Here is an 18,280-nt window from a genome sequence, read left to right as displayed (position 1 = left end):
AGAAGAGGTAACTTGCAAATCAAGATAGTAATATAGTTCTGAGATGAAATCACAATATTATTATAACCCAGGAAAGTCATTTCTTTAGAATCTGTTTATCGGGTATTTAACATAGTTAAAGTAATCATAAAAATTGGAAATTACAGGAGCCAGAGTGATAATATAGCAGCACCTGCTTTGCATGCAGACTACCTTGGAAGGGCTTCTGGAATCCCATATGGTTCCCAGAGCCTACAGTGTTCCCTGAGAACAAAGCCAGGAGTAAATTCTGAGTACCACTGGATGCGGACGAAATAAGAAAAGAAAATACAAATTCATGCAATACTAAATAGGAAACATGAAAAACACAGGTCAATAAAAATGTTTTCATTGGTCATAAGGGAAAGTCTTTTGCCAAGTTGCCTCAAGAAAATCTTTGGTAATGATCAAGATATAGTACTTATGAACATAAGATGAAACAATTATTGTTTCAGAATGCTCTTTTGACACAGTAAGTTTCTTCGAAACTAAAAAGTCTTCTGCTTGTGAAATGTCATGTCATTTGTTAGAATTCAACTTTTTTTCTTTCTATTTGGGTCACACCCCGCAACACACAGGGGATACTCCTAGCTTTTTTCACTCAGAAATTACTCCTGGCAGTGCTCAGTGGACTATATGAGATGCTGGGAATCAAACATGGGTCAGTCGTGTGCAAAGCAAATGCCCTACCCTCTGTGCTATCGCTCCAGCCTCTAGAATTCAACTTTTAATTGCAATTTATAAATCATTTTAAATTCCAACTTGTACTTTCCTGTACACATTCAACTCAGTTGAACCTAAGAGCAAATCATGATGTTCATTTGAGAACTTTATAAAATTGCTTAATTTCTATGTAAATGTAAAATTTAAACTCTTTAAATTTAAAATTTTAATTATTAAGTCAGCGAAGATACAGACTGAGTTTAACCTTTGCCGTTGTACACTGAGGGAAGTGTTTTTTCAGATCTTAGGAAAGAAATACTTTTTAAAAGAATCTGGTGGCATAATAAACTTGGGGTGAAAAATAGTGAAATCTTTCATTAGGAGTCTTGGAAAAAGCCGTCGGTAACCACTTGTCATCAGTATTAGCAACCTCAAGCTGAATAAAAATTGATTGTAGAACTTTGTGCTTTTTGTGCTCTGCCACTTGGATCATCTATTAGCGTTGGCACCTGATTAACTCTCAAAACTATCTCCTCCTTTGATTAGCGCCCAGGACTTCTTTTGTATTATCAGTAGTAATTTTCTACAAATCTGTCCTTAAAGACAGACTCTTTCACTGACTGCAAAATTTCCCCTGTTAAATGTTGGAAAAATGTTTGGCCTTTCCTCTATTTATATTTTTTGGCTTGATCTTTCACAAACACTGCTTTAGGACTTCCATATTTGGTGAAGAGGGAACACATGATTACTCTTAAAATTTATTTCTTTTTTAAGTGTTTTTCTTTCCGTATTTGGCACTTGGTACAGAGCAGCCTTGGTGATGACTATTTCTGTGAAAATAACCTACTGAATCTCCTTAGAACATGTTCTCTTAAGGCATCATTTGGAATGATTTCAGTCTATGTTAAAACTTGGCCATCAAAACATGCTTGCTCTGACGTTTGATTTTGAATGGGATCTTGAGGAAGAAAAACTGAGGCAGTGGAGATAAAATTCCAAATGAAAGACTTAGGAAGTTATTAATGGATAATTTAAAAATGTATGCCTCCATTTATTTTCAATTTAAACAAATACAAGTACTTTATTTCAATGAATAACTTTTCTAATCTGCTACTGTTTTTATTCTATAGGACACTTGTAAAATTAGTCAGCTTTACTCTAGGCTAATATTTATAGTAAAGTCCAAATCTGCAGCATTCACATTCATTGATTAACTCAGGTTTAGGTCAAGGAAGTAAAGCATAATACATATTTAAATTTACTATACCATTTGGTTAGATTCTACTTTCTTGTGTGAGTTTAAGAAATAGAGTTTGTGATTTAAATATTCCTCTTCAGTGCACCCCAAAGGGTTTATATTTGAGCCCATGTCTGTTTATAAAGCAGCTTAGTGATGAAGAGAGTTTAAAATAACTCTTGTGCACATTTGGTTGCTTGTTTTGCCATTTTATTAAAAAATAGCTACTCTACAACTCACTATAATAGGTATACATATACCAATGAAGAACGCATTTCGGGGTGGCAAGAGCCATAGTACAGAGGGTAAGACTGTTACCTAGAATTCAACTTACCCGGGTTTGATCCCTAGCACCACCTATGGTCCCCCAAGGCCCACTGGGAGTGATCTGGATATACAAAGCCCTACAGGAATAAGCTCTAACCACTGCTGGGCATGGCCCCAAACCCAAAATATATATGCATATATATTTGCATTTTAATTTTTTCATAAGAAGCTGAATATCTTAAAAGTAAAATACACTAAACTAAGATATCTGCTTAGCAGTTCTACCACAATTTCCAAGTATTTAATTTCATCTCCAAATTTCATCAGGGACCTTGATCTTATTTTGATTTATTCTGCCATAATTAGTCCATGATTATTATTTTTAACAAAAATAAGTCATCCTTTTCATGACACACTACCAAAGTATATTTCAAGTCTGCATACTAATTAATAGTAACTTATTTTTACCCATAACAAGTCTACACCCACATATTCATGTTTAAACAAGACAAGGTTTTTGAAATCATTTCATAAATTATAATGTACTACAGAAATATTCATTATTCCCATTATTGCTAAACACAGACTTCATTCTTCTGGGCAAGAGGAGGTATAATTTCTAGTAATACCATTTTATATTTTTCTTTATCTTTCAAATCAAGAAGACACATTTACAGATATATTTTAAAATCTTGCTAATAGCACTTCTATGTAGAATTGCATCTATTTGAAAATATAATCCAATTTATACAGACTACAGAAAGTAAAGATTTACCAGATATAAAAGTTTAATGGTTTTCTCTCTGTATATTTTAAGTTTCCCTGGGTTAATATGCATAGTAGGAATATTTTTGCATTATTCATTATAATTCTGTAACATGGTTTTAATTTTCACAATAGATATGGAAACAGTGATACACAGGTTAAATAACTTGCTTAAGGTCAGGAGATTGAAAAAGATTGCTGGAACTTGCACCCAAGTTATTCAATGCTGGATTGAATGTGATAAACCACACATATCCATGGTTACAAAATGGAATTTGAGGCACCTAGAATGAACCATTTGCATTGTCATGGCATTATTTCCCAACTCAGACAAACTAGAATTTTTTCATAGATTCCTGGAGGTTTTTTTTTTTGTTTTCCATTTTGTTATGGTATTTGTGCCTCATAGTGAGAGAACTATTTCAAGGTAACCATAAAACCATCTAGAAAAGTATTTCTAAAACTTTTGCATCCTGTTTTCAGCAGGTATGATGGTACTCCTTATCCTTATGACTATTCTATTACATAATCATGTGATGTGACCATAGCTCCAATTTGCTGATGAAATCAGTTCTATGATTAAGTGGCTGAGCACAATAGGGAAGTTTGATCTGATATGAACTGATGCCTTTGTTCAAGTTCTTTTCTGAGTTCATCAATTCCTGACAATATAGAGCAATTGTAGCCTGCTTGCAAAAGAATATGACCCATGACACTTTACATTGTGCTAGGAATTAGGAAAACAAAGTAAGGACAGTTTTATCATATTCCAACCTGTAACTCACCAACCCCCTCCCCAAAAAGGCATATTGGGGCTGGATGGATAATACAGTAGGTAAGGCACTTGCCTTGCAGGAAGCCAACCTAAGTTTGCTCCCCGGAATCCCACACGGTCCACTGAGCACCCTGAGAAGTGATTCCTAAGCACAGATCCAGGAGTAATACCTGAGCATCACTGAGCATAGCTCCAAAACAAAACAAAGCAAAACAAAACAAAAGACATATTTTTAGCCAAAAGGTTCCCCTTTATATCTCTCATTATAATATAGTGATGGAAATAAATACTTCAGATGATGTTGAAAACTAATTTCTTATCCATTGTGTACTTAATGGAAGTTTTTGGAAATAAATTGATAATTAAGACAGGAAGATTGTAATTAGCATAGCCATTTGAGCAGAATGAGGTGGCACTGGGAAAACACATTTGCCTGGGAATCTGTAGATTTTAAATTTTGTCCTGTTATTGGTAAATTATTTTATTTATCCATCATATCTTTATTAAATACCAATTTATCTTTGAATACATCATGTTTGGTTTTAGGAGTTACAATGATGTAATAGTCTTGCCATCTAAGTATGGCCATATGAGGAAATTGATCAATATGAGAAACATAGGCAGTATAAAGTTTGTGTCTAATAATAATATCCTTTGGAAAAATGCTGAAGTGTCTGCATGAGTCAGAAGAACTGATTGATGAATTCTTCAAAGACAATGACAGTGATTATTAAAATCCTCTCATTTAAATTTTGTTTGAAGTGCTCGAGTTCTCAAAACATATTCTATGAACAAAGGACTGAAGTAAGGAAGTGTGTGCCTTTGTTGAAGGGGGCAATGGATCAGATAGGTACATGTATAGAGAAGCATGGGGTACGTGTGGGTGCCGACAAGCATGATTGATTTAGAAAGAATTTGGTGTATATTGTGAATGCCCTTGTATGTCATTGTGAATAATCTGTCATTTAACCTCAGGCAAAGCATTTCTCCTACATGTATAATGACTCAAGAGTTACTTATTTGGTTACTAGATGGATGATAATGGCATTAATTGATAGGCAGAGTAGGACATGTGAATTTATTTGAGAAGATAAATGATGTTGTAAAGGTACCTGAAGGACATCTAGGTGGAGGTATTAACTAGAGTCAGTTATGTCAGTGTGGAGTTCAGGACATTAATCAAAATGAAAAATACAGAGTTAGAAATCTTCGGTATCAATATATAAGTGGTGGCTGGAGTGAGACAATGAAGTCACATTTCTTAGGAATAATAAACAGTAAAACAAGATAAGAAGAAATGAAAAATAACGAAGACCCTACATAAATACCATTATTTCCAGGGTGGACAATAAGTGAAAGAGACTAAGAGGTATTTTCTGTGAAGGAGAAGCCCAGATAGTGTTATTTATGATAAGAAAGCCTATATAGTTTTTCTAGTAATATCATCAACTATGGAACCAGAGCTATAGTACTGCTGGTATGGTGCTTTCTATGCATGCAGCCAACCCACATTTGATCCACAGCATCCCAGAAGGTCCACCAAGCCCCACTGGACGTGATTCTGAGGGCAAAGTCAGGAGAAAGTCCTGAACTCCACTGACTGTGACCCAGAAACAAATGACAATAACTACAAATCATTAACTATAGAGATTAACTTAGTATTAGTCCACATGTATTCCCCAAATATTTATTGTCAACTCAGATTTTTTTTTGCCTCTACCACTTTATTATTAAATACAGAGGCACACAACCTTTTAATTTTTTGTACCTTTCTTTGTTTTTGGTTTTGGGTCACACCTGGTGATACTCAGGGTTTACTTTTGGCTCTGTGCTCAAGGCTCACTCCTAACCATCTTGGGTGACCATATGGAATGCCATAAATCAAACCTGGTCTGTCTTCAAGCAAGGCAAGAACTTTAGCACCTTTACTCTCTTTCTGTCTGCCTATCTTTTTGTCTGTTTATCTGTCTCACTCTCTCACTCTCAAACTTTGCTTTCTTGCTTTCTCTCTCTCTGGCCCCATAAACTTATTCTCGATTTAAAATAGCCAAATCTCAGTATTTCCAAAAATCTTCTCATACTCTCATAACTTAAGCAGTGTTTGATGATCATCTTCTTGTGATTTCTAAGCTCCAGTCTGAGCATTATCAATGGATAGACCTTTCCCAAATATATTACTTCCATGACAAATTAGCAGCAAGTTATTACCAGTACTATATATATTATATTATATATCAATATCAGATGTTACTTGCTTGATTCTATCTTTCTCTCTTTTACTGCAATTCACAAACACAGATAATTATTAATTCTCATGTGCATTAGAATTATTCCATATAATTGGGATTTCTTCCAGTCTTATACCAATATATTTCCATGCTGTAAAAGTTGTTTCTAAAATGTAAATACAATAGCCCTTCCACTTCTTAAAATTCTGCTTCGGTTTCTGTCTACTGGTTAAAGTTTAAGACTTTTAATCATTTTACTAATGACAATTTCTTTTTATTCTACAATCATCTCTGCCATTTTTGCTCCTTTTTTCTTTTTTTTCTTTTTTATAGTTCCTTGAGAGAACTATGCTCTTTCTCTCACATACTGAAAATTGCACCTGCTTTTTTTTTAATTGTCTGGGGTTTTCTTTTCTACTGTGTCAGCTTCTATACTCTTAACTTTCAGAACTAAATTAAGATGTCATTTCATGAAGGTAGTACTGGATTTTATAAGTTAGTTCCTTTCCTATATGCAAGAACCTGTAATTTGTTTATCAAGGACTTTTTATCTATAGATAGATATGCTCTCCCTCTAAGTGTTGTGGGTGACATGAGAAGTAGGGAGAAGATAGGTAGCAGTCTTTAGGTGGAAGGTCTAAAGCTCTTCTCACTTCCCTACACCTCAGTCCCCTGGGAAAGTGCTCAGGACAAATGAGAGTCTGCTTCAAGCACCTGCGTGGTACAGGCCTTATGTCTCATCAGTTCCACTTGGCAATTGTCAGACTGTCACTGAATCCCACTTGTTCTACTCACTGTGGGCAAAGATCCCCGCCACCCAATTTCTCAGGGAGCTTTGGAACCAGGCTGGAATGCAAAATTGCTCTTTGTAGGAAAGATGGGTCAGTCCAGAGTCTAAATGTGTCTACCCAGATTTTACAGGAATGTTGCTTTCCCTCACAGAAAGGAAGTTCAGGAACAGACAGAGAAATAGTGAGGGAAAACAATTTTATTTAGATATTAGGGGAGAGAGAGAAATAGAGAGGAAAGAGAGAGAAGAGGGAGAGAAAGAGGGAAAGAGGGAAAGAGAAAGAGGGAAAGAGGGAGAGAGAGCAGAGAGAGCAGAGAGAGAGATCAGGCTTCCTCAGAAGGGAAAACTGAGTACAAATCTCAGGCAGAACACAACACCCCAACCCAGGATGAAGTGCCTTGCATGCCCTTCCAGAGTTGGTTTTATTGATCTTTCCTTAAAATTACCACACATGTGGCTTTCTATGTGTATATCCTGTGACTAGGATGTTGTCAAAGGAAAGAAACTGGAACCTTTGGTGGTTCACCTCCAAGTCCTTATTACGACCTTTAGTTTCTACTAAAATTTCTTCTCTCCTGTGGCAGTCCAGACTTCCCAGGGCCAGTAATGAAGCCAGTTAGAGCCTTACCAGACCTCAGTTCTTGTATCCATAAAGTGGGTCTGGCTTTAATGCTTTTAGCTACTTTAGAGCAAGTGACCAGAGTAACGTCTATAAATCACATCCAGATTTTGTTTCTGAAGAACTCATCTCCAAGCACTACCATCTGCCTACTTCAGAAGGACAAAACCAGAGAAACTTAATCTTTTATGCAGTTTTATTCCTACCAACTAGTAGGTATCAATGTATATTCACCATTTTATTTAATAGGCTAAATGAGAAAAGCTAATTGTGTTTATGTCATATTGAAACAAAAAATTACCTACAGTGCAGCAAATTAAAGCAAAAACTATATTAACAAACATTTCTTCAGGTAAGAAGTTCCAAGTCATCCTTCCCGAAAAGAAATAAAGAGACAGCAGAGCTAGCTGCACACCTTCTACATTTTTAGCGAAGAGTTCCTTTCCATTCTCTCAAGGTTACCCACATTTGGGGGCTCATAGCCCTCTTTTGATATTGCAAAACCAGAAACATTGGAGATAGTATTTTTCTGGAGCTGTTATCTTCAGTTACATTCCCCCTCTCTTTTACGTACAGGGGTATGGCATTTCCTTGCATGCAACTGACCCGGGTTTGGTTTCTCCGCTCCTCTCGGAGAGCCCCGCAAGCTACCGAGAGTATCCTGCCTGCACAGCAGAGCCTGGCAAGCAAGCTATCTGTGGCATATTCAATATGCCAAAGACAGTAACAACAAGTCTCACAATGGAGACATTCGTTACTGATGCCCACTCGAGCAAATCGATGAACAACGGGACAACAGTGCTACGGTGCTCTTTTACGCCTTGCCCTTCCCCATTTAAGCACACTAGTCATTGCATTGGGCTCACTGAATACCCTGTGAAAACTGAGCATATTAAAACATTAACTTCTATCTATAACTTTAATTATCTTTGCCTTAAGAGGCAGTTTTCAGGAAATTTAAATTAATGCAGTTTAAAGCATATGTTTTTAGAAAACTTAGTCACTTATTATAGGAATAGAATATAAACCTTCTTGAGAGACTATTATTAAGCTTTCCACGGCTTAGTGGAATTAATATCTGCAGAAAGGAAAGTTGAGAAGGGGTCTGAATGTAAAATTGGTCTTTATTACCTTAAAACAAGTTTATTGAGCACCACCATGCAACATACACTGGTCTAAGTAATGGGGGTTCAGTAATTTGGAAGTCGCTGTTTTGTAAATTAGAATGCATTAGGTGATATTACTAAGAACTATCTAGGCTGGAGCAATAGTACAGCAGGTAGGGTGTTTGCCTCATACAGGAAGAACTTGGATTCTATCCCCTGCACCCCATATAGTCCCTTGAGCAAGCCAGGACTAATCCCTGGGTGGAGAGCCCAGAATAAGCTCAGGTGTGACCTAAAAAAACAAAACTTAAACAAAAACAATGTATCTAAGGTAATGTACAGTGTGAACTGTATTACGTTGATTGCTGATTAAGTGGGCAATAAGAAAACTTCTGTGACACTGTTTTTGGCTTCTTCTCCCTTTGGTAATTTAATTAATTTAAGTACCTTCCAGTAAGAAAATGAATACGCATGTTACCTTCAATGTTAGTATTCTATACTCCTGTGATCACAAGCTACTACACAGATTTCATAGAAATCATTTTACATGTCATTTTTCCATTTTGCTATCCTTTATTTTGCATTGCCATTTTTGAGCATCAATAACGTGGTAAACCCACTTTCTAAATATGTCCTGTTTTTACGAAGCTTTTATAATTGTTCAGTGTCTCTCAATCTTTTCCAATGTTTCCCATTATTTCATGCCTCTCATTTCCTCTTCTCTCATTTTAGTTAGAATCAGAGAATAGATGAACTCTAATAACTCTTTCTTATCAATAGTTCTTTTTGAAAAGAGAAATAAACTTGTATCTCTTTGTGTTTCTTTACTAAAAGTACCTCTAAGCTGTTATAAACTTTACTATTCCCTTCTACTTCTAAACATATTATTCTGGTTCACTTAAGTGATGATAATCTTCAATTAAAATATCTGTTAGTGTTCAAGGGAATACTTAGAAATCATTTTTGCACAGATTATGATCAATAGTCTATAGAATGAGGAATACTCCAAAGGTTTATATAAGTACAATTTATTATACTTTCACTGATATTTTATTTGATAGGAAATCAAGACTCTCATGTCCTATCACACTCCTTCCTTCATTATACAGCAGAGTACATCAAAATTGAATTACTTATAACAAAGAGCCCTTTTAGTTTCTTATCTCCTTGCCTTTGCCCTCACTATATCCTTAGAAAGATTCATCTTTCCCATTGTACCTTCTTTACACCAACATCCTTCTAAACTCAGCTATCACCTTCAAGAAAATGTCTTCCTTAGCATCCTCTGGTAACATATCCCTTTCTCTGTGCTCCTCTACTTCTCTTTCACAGTATCTTTGCTTATATAAATTGTTTAATATTTACCTATGTTAATGTTTTTTATTTCTATGAGGCTATGAACTTCGGTAAAAACAGAGTCTTCTTTTAGTTCACAACTAATGCAGTGATCAGCACCTACTAAGCATTGTAAATGATTATTCTATAGGGGTCAGGGCCATAGGAAAGCAAGTAGAGTGCTTGCCTTGCATGCAGCTGACCTGGATATGGTCCCCTAAGCCTGCCAGGAGTGAGCACAGCGCCAGAAGTAAGCCCTTAGCACCACTGTTTTGTGCCCTCCAAATATTCCATAATTATTGCATAAATGAAGTATTTACTTCCATCAAATTGTGGCTCTATGAGTGGAAAAAAAATCCTCATTTTACATACAGGGACAGTAAGGCCCAATAATTTTATAGTCACAATTACTAAGTTCTTCACTAAAACTATAAGTCAGTTCTGATTTAATGTTTTCACAAGTTGTCCAACATAATTTTGTGTGATTACTTGCATGTATGAAATGTGACTATAGTAAATTAATTATCTCACATTTATAGTGTATGAGTGTCTCAGGAATATCACTAATATTAGAATATATAAAGGGCCAGGTCTATTGAATTAAAAATAATTTTGTTAGAAAGGGTTAATTAAGTCTGAGAGGACATTTAATTTTTATAAGATGGTAAGAAGCTAATTTTGATGGGGTTCCCTATAGAGCAAACTAAAAATATTGGTCACTTTATGCAATTTATGAAATAGCAGTTCTTCCTTCTTTGACATCTCCACGGAATAGTTTCAAGTAAGTTTTTCTGAAAGATTTTTTCTTTTCCTCTCACATTAATGCACAGAGGCATATTTTATTAAAAAAGGAAGTCAGTGATAAACCAAACCTAAATGAAATGAAGTAGAATATTTGCCACTTGAAATGACTAATAAGAGTACATAGACTATTACTTTCTAAAAATAGATTTTAATTTTTTGTTCCCCTTTGTTGCTAATTTCACATAAACTTTTATTATTAGTTAAGGACTACAGCAACATTTTATTAAAGTATTGACATTGCCTGTATTCTATTATTTTATGTATATATTTGTATACTATAAGTTACTTTAAAATGTAAAGAATCTTGTTTAAATTGATCAACATTTAAGTAATATGAGAAGTAACAATGGAAATAGCTATGTACAAATACATACAAGGGTGAAAATTTAGCTTAATTAAAAATGAAATTGGGGTCAAAGTGGAAGTTCAGTGGGTAGGGGGCTTGTTTTGCATGTGGCAGACCTGAGTTCAATCCTTGGCTTCCCTTATGGTCCCCGGAGATCACCAGGATTAATCCCTGAGAACAGAGCCAGGCATAAACCCTGAACACATCCAGGTGACCCCACAACAAAACAAACAAGTCTAAGGATGTTAGGACCACTTGGAAAAAATATATTCATCATCACTGTTGTCCCATTGTTCATCGATTTGCTCGAGCAGGCACCAGTAACATCTCCATTGTGAGACTTGTTGTTACTGTTTTTGGCATGTCGAATACACCACAGGTCGTTTGCCAGGCTCTGACATGCAGGCGAGATACTCTTGGTAGCTTGCTGGGCTCTCCTAGAGGGACGGAGGGATCGAAATTGGGTTGGCCACATGCAAGGCAAAAGCCCTGCCCTGCCACTGTGCTATGGATCCAGCCCATATTCATTGAATGGCTAAGAATTCAACGTTTAATTTATAATAAAAAAACTTAATTTACTTAAGCAAACATCAACTGTCTTATGTTTTGCAAAGCTGCAGTTACCTTTTTTGGGGTGTGTGCTGTGCCAGGATTGAATCCTAGTAGGCTGCCTGTGAGGCAAAGTACCTTCTACACTGTAATATCTCTTTAGCTCCAGCAGCAATTATATTTTACCCTTTTTCCTTCCCTTTGTTGCTCTTGCTGTTGTGGCCATGATTGGAGATAACAAGGTTTTGTTGTGGTAGTTGCAGACTCAGCCACAAAGCCCCATAAAAGGGGGAGGTTCTTTACATTCTTTAGCTGTGATGCTTATACACATGTTCACTAAGGGTTGCACTCATTTATTTGTACTGCTGAGGTACATTCTGGTTGACATGCTATCCCCAGTGGATCACCTGGCCATGATGCTGACACATCTTTTACTTGCAGTATGCACTACAGGTTGCACCCCTTAGTTCTAATGCTTGTGTACTCCTAGCTGTGTGCAGAGATGACATATTCCATTGAGATCCAGGGTTCCTGCCAGCAAAGGACCCCGGGATCTCACTCGGCACTTGTAGATAGTAACTAGGCTTGAGCTCATAGATTCACGCTTATATGATAAGTGCTTTTAGCTACTGAGCCAAAATCTAGTAGCCCAGGCCCCCTGCAATAACTTTACAAACAGTACTCCTAACAATACCTTAGTCTCTTTCTATTAGCAGGAAAAAAAATGATTAAGGCTTTGGGGTCATGTATGAATGGTAAACTATTCTTGTAATTCTGGCTTGTGACGAAAATAGAAATACTAAATACCAAGCAAGTAGTAAATATAGTTGCATTATTATTTAAATTATAAGGAGGATCAGGGAGATGGCAGAGGGTTGAACCCAGGTGAAAGCCTGCAGTCTATGGCCTCCCAAACCTCACCAGATGTGACCCTCGTGGGCCTTCTGAAGACTGCAAAGTGATCTTGGGGTTACCCAGCTCCACACGGCCCCAGAAGCACCCCATTCTCTGGCCTGCCAGGAATCACTCACCGCAAGCCTTCTAAGCACAGCTTGTGAGGTCAAACATAAATAAGTACATAATAAAATAAAATATTAGGTAATAATCAAACATTATTAGGTTCCTTTCTTAACCCTGTATCATTCATATCAGAAATTCAGACTCTGCATTCTAAATGTCATTCACTTATATTGCTAAGTGTATGTAAGCCCCTGGGTTGTTTAAAATAGAGGCTCTGAATTCGTGGTTATTATGTACTTGTGTTAATACATTCAATTTTGGGACTGATTATTTTATGGCTTTTTATATATAAACTGGCCTCTGTGAAAAGTAACTTTTATTCAAGCAATGTATATCAAGTTCATCTCTGTCAACTACTAGCTTTATTCATCCTGAACTTGCATTTTTTTAAGTGTGAAATGAAAGTAATGTAGGAATTTGTTCAGGTGACATGAGAAACAGTTTTGTAAATGGTTTTGTGGTTTTGTGAGTTTCTATCAGGTTTTATATTTTAATAAAATTAAGTACATTTATATTCATCATGTTAGAGGAATATTCCCATGCCATATAAAACATGGACACATACTTTGCTAAGGTTATTTTTATTTTACTAAGAGGAAAAGAGATGGGAGAGGACTTCTAGTGAAGTTATTTGATAATGAAGCTTGCATTTAGTGCTATTTACATAGTAGACACATAATATTTGCACATAATGTCAAGGCTTCCCTCTTGCTTTCAAAGCCTATCTAAAAATCTCTTTTTGTGCATATATTTTAAAACAATAAAAATATTGCTTTACTATTCACTTACATTTAAATGAATCTGAAACAAAACTTTTCAAATGTTCTCCTCCTCGGCTTTGGATGGAGAAGGCTGGATGTGTTTTTAAAACCTCTTAATATATGCTTTCAAATGATTCATTTACTCTGGCAGAATATGTATGCACATGTAAGATAACAAGTGGAATTGCAAATAAGGTCATTACATTTTAGAAATTCATATTTATAGCACTGAAAAATAGATGTATAGACCAATTTTCACAGAGCAAGTCTATGGAAATGGTTATATTTTGACCATTTAAAAGATTCCATTTTTTCAATTACAACAAAGAGTAGTATTGACTTTATAAAAGTAATGTTCAAAATAGATTATATTTGACAACGCTTACTAAATATTTTTATTGTTTCATGCTTGTCCACAAAGAAAAATTTTCTTACTGTAGCTATGATTTTTTCTATACTGTACAAATGATGTTGAAGTTTGGTCACATAGATAATAGCTTGCACAAGAAATTGCTTGGTGATGCTAAATCCAATGCTTTTATCGACAAATTATTTACCCATATTTTTGTAATATATTGCTTAAGCTACTTATGTATGAACTAATAATGTGCTTTTAAGACAAATATATTCCTAGGGCATAGATATATTTGTCCTTGGAAGTGATTCTTCATATTATCTGTGTTCAGAAATGACAAAGACATTTGACTGAAAAGAAGTATGGAACAAAGATGGCTATTTGGGGGGCTGGAGCGATAGCACAGTGGGTAGGGTGTTTGCCTTGAATGCAGCCACCCTGGGTTCAAGTCCCAATATCCCATATGGTTCCCCGAGCACCACCAGGAGTAATTCCTGAGTGCATGAGCCAGGAGTAACCCTGTAACCCCTGTACAATGCTGGGTGTGACCCCCTCCAAAAAAAAGGAAAGATGGTTATTTTGTCAGGGTATTTCACTGCACACGGAAGAGCCTGGCAAGCTCCCCATGGCATATTCGATATGTCAAATATAGTAACAATAACAAGTCTCATTCCCTTGACCCTGAAAGAGCCTCCAATCTTTGGAAAGATGATAAGGTGAGGCTGCTAAAATCTCAGGGCTGGGACAAATAGAGACGTTACTGGTGCCCACTCAAGCAAATCGATGAACAACGAGATAACAGTGATACAGTGATTTCACTGTAGGTTCTTTGATTCCTGTAAAAATCTATGAGAGCTTTTGGACATGGCAATATTTTGACTTCAAAAAGGCATTTTAATAAATTCAGGTTGAGGAACTTTCTAGTTCTAAAACTAAATACCAACTTCAAGTTTAGGAAAAATGAGATATGAAGATGTTTCATAAGATTTTCTACCCTTGCCTGTTGGTAAACACATTCTTTGGCTATATTCCTGTGAGCATATTTGTAATCAATGAAAAATATCATTTATATTTTGATTTGAAATTTCCTGACTTTCGATGAAATCAATAAAAATGTGCCTATCAAGGAGGAAGTCTGGAGATTGGGAATAAACCTTGGAAAATTAGAGGAATTTGACACTGGTGATGAGATTGGTGTTGTAATATTATATTCCTGAAACATCTATGAATAACTATAAATCATGATGTCTTAATACTTTTAAATATTTTATATGTAAAAATAAATCCTTTAGAAGAGGTACTAGAAATTCAGAATTGTAAGATCTCTCTTCTTCTAAAGCTTACATACACTTATTTATCAGATATCTGTTAAGCTTTTATCTTCTCTAGATAATGAACTCCATTCTAGGAAGCAAAGATAGTTTGATCAGGAAATCTCTCCTAGAATAGAAAAAAGTTGTGCTAAGGGCCCAAGTTAGAGGAAAAAGGTATTGCAAAGGACAGAAATATTACTTGGATGTGGGCAGGGTAAGAGGAAAAGCTCAAAAATAATTTTTCAGAAGAATGTCAGATAACAGTTCCTCCTGATTGTAAAAGTAAAGTTTACTGTATGAAAAAATACATATGGGACCATATGGGATACTGAAGAAACACTATTGTATATGTTCAGATGAACTTATTTTTCTTTTTATATAATATTCGAATAAGGTTTTGATTATATTTTATTATTACTCTGATCTTTTTAGTTTTAATAAAACTAAATAAAATCCAATAAAACATCATTCAGGTTTCATTTTGTTTATTAATAAATTTAATGGTAATTACTAGATAACACTAATGCATAATAAAGTTGTTTGGATTGTAAAATATGAATGATAGGATGGCTTTTCAAATAAATCTTTATTCATTTTAAATTATAGATGAAAGAGAAGATGTTCAAAAGAAAACATTCACAAAATGGATAAATGCACAATTTTCTAAGGTAAGATATTTTATTATTTCTCTTTTAAGATTCAAAATAAGTTGTGACTTGAAAATGAAATTTATACCAATTTTAATGTGTATTGTTTATTCAGAATCATTCAGAATCACAAATCTAGGTTCACACTGTTGATTTTAATTAAGGAAGGAACAACAGAATAGAAAGCAAAGAGAAATGATTTGATTTGATAAAATATATATTTGGTTTCTTGATATGGACTTTAATGATATCAGTGATAAGAGGATTATAACAAAGATCAGCCAAGTGGCTAGTATATACTTTAGAAGAAAATATGATGGATTGTTACTGTTCTAAATAATTTTCTTTTTGTTATTATCTTTCTTGGTCCTTACTAAGTTAAAAAAAAAAAAACTGGTATCTGTGCCTTGGGTCTATTTGTCTGCTAGCTATCACTCAGTGGAGAGGTTGACAACCTTATTTGGTGCCTTTTCAGAAAAAAAAGTCACTCACAGCCCCACCCCTACTCTAAAGGTATCTACCTTTAAGCCAGCTAACAGAAATTCACTCCCAATTGCATCCCAGGCTACTATTTATTGTTTTCCCTGGATTGTCACCTTACCTCCCATAGGACCGTACTTCCTACTTCTGGAAACATTGCTTTAGATTCTAACATTTTAAACTTTGGGCCATGTGACTGAATGTAGATTCATGGAAGGGGGAAAAAAAAACCCTGGTAACAATAAAAGATTTCTGAATGCACAATGACAGAAAATTCATTCACATTCGAACACATAATGAATCAAAGAAGTTTTGGCAGTGTCACATTTCTTGGACGAAAAGTGATGTAGGTAGGTAGAAAAAGTTTAAGAAATCCGACGTATGTCATGCATCCAGTATTTTAAGATGATATCTTTTTTACTCTTTTCTGCAGGAATCTATAGTCATAATACCATTTATTTTTCAAGTGCAACACAATTCATGCTTGAAAGTTAACCTCTAATAATCACACATGAACATGGTGTAAACTGTTCTTAGCTTGAAAACAATTATTGAGTGCATTGCAAGAGGTTTGTGTGAATTTCTAGATTAGAATGACCTGGATTTATACTTAATAAATCTGGACATAGGGAAATCAATAAAATTCTTTATACATTTTATACATCTTTCCATCACATATGTGTGTATACATGTATATGGAGTCCCTTTCTAATAAATCCAACAGTGATGATGGGAATATCAGCTAATAAATCACAGTTCTTATGGTCAGTGCTTTTTAAAATATCAGTAATGGCTATTTTGCATGGCATTATCAGAATAAAGTCATGGTGTACGGAAATTTCTAGCTCACTGACGGCCATACTTAATATATATGAATTATTATCACCATAGTCTCTCTGATTATGTAAAAGTCTTGGTAATAGATCTAAAACACCCTGGAAATGTAGTCTGAGTTCCCTTTATTCTTATAAAAGGTTTTAGAATATAATCTGTTCTTTGTTTAATTCAATAGCAGAATTTAGCCAGGTACCCCTTAATATTTTGGCAAGACAAAAATTGTTGAACTTAAATTGTTTGAACATAAGTTGTCAAATTTCACTTCTACTTATTTACTGAATTGATAATAAATTTCTATAATGGAGCTTTAAGAAATTCACATAAAAGCAACTTAATTTTTAATATATTTTTATTTGTCATTTTGGTGCTCAGGTATTACTCCTGGCTCTATGCCCAAGGCTAACTCCTGGCAAGGCTCAGGGGATTATATGGGCTGTTAAGGATCAAACCGAGTTAGTTGCATGCAAGGCAAGCACCATGCCCACGGTTAATTATTGCTTAGACCATGAAATTTATATTTTTAAATCAACATAATCAACTGAGTTATAATCATATAAAAAGAATAAAATATAACAATACAAATGATAATAAGTCAAAATTATTTAGGATCAGAATTCATAATTCTCATAATACTTACCAGATATTAAGTATATCATTTAATTGCTATACTACTTCATCATTAAAATGTTCTTAATTTTAGAAATTTGGCATAGGCAGTAGATATAGAATTTCAAATAAATAAACAGAAAAATAATAATTTTAGTATTTGAAATCATATGTACAACACAATATTCTAAATCTTTTAAACTAATAAGATATTGTAATAAAACATACAAGCACGACAAATACTGTGAATTTCTCATTTTCACGAATATAAATAGATCATCACTCTCTACACGTTAGCATCTTAAGTATCATTTACCACAACTCAAGTGGTACTAAACAAACTAAATCTGATATTCTTTCTCCCATGAATACATTATTGGCACTGCCTTAGAACTGTTTTCCCTACCAGTGTAAGAGCCCATGTTTTAAACACTGTGGAATTAACATGTATGAAGGCATTGATTATTTTTCCTCCAGTATCCCCCAACCCAACTCAATGCCCAGTTCATTTATTTTATAAATGGTCTCATTAAACCACCTAAATTTAAATCAAGAAAACCCCATTCCTTCAACTCCAGAAGTTTCATATTTGTGTATATCTTGAATGTCAGGTATATTAACAAATATAAATTTAAAAAATAGAAATATGCTTAAATATGTGAGTGTTGATCTCTCACTTAAGATAAATTGGAAAATATTTTCTGCACATTCACTGTATCACTGTATCACTGTCATCCCCTTGCTCATCGATTTGCTCGA

At 34.8% G+C, this 18,280-nt stretch overlaps 1 protein-coding gene across 1 annotated transcript in view; it reads left to right on the top strand.

The window, feature by feature from the left end:
* DMD (dystrophin) overlaps positions 1-18,280 on the top strand; it is a 2,715,231-nt gene that overhangs the window by 602,107 nt on the left and 2,094,844 nt on the right. The window contains exon 3 of the mRNA XM_055122927.1: positions 15,558-15,619. Within this exon, the coding sequence (XP_054978902.1) occupies positions 15,558-15,619 (62 nt within the window). The remainder of the gene's footprint in view (positions 1-15,557; positions 15,620-18,280) is intronic.

Source organism: Sorex araneus, chromosome X, assembly GCF_027595985.1.
Source record: "Sorex araneus isolate mSorAra2 chromosome X, mSorAra2.pri, whole genome shotgun sequence".
NCBI classification, from domain to species: Eukaryota; Metazoa; Chordata; class Mammalia; order Eulipotyphla; family Soricidae; genus Sorex; species Sorex araneus.
Note: the sequence above shows the minus strand (reverse complement) of the source record. Positions and strands in the feature narration are given on the sequence as shown.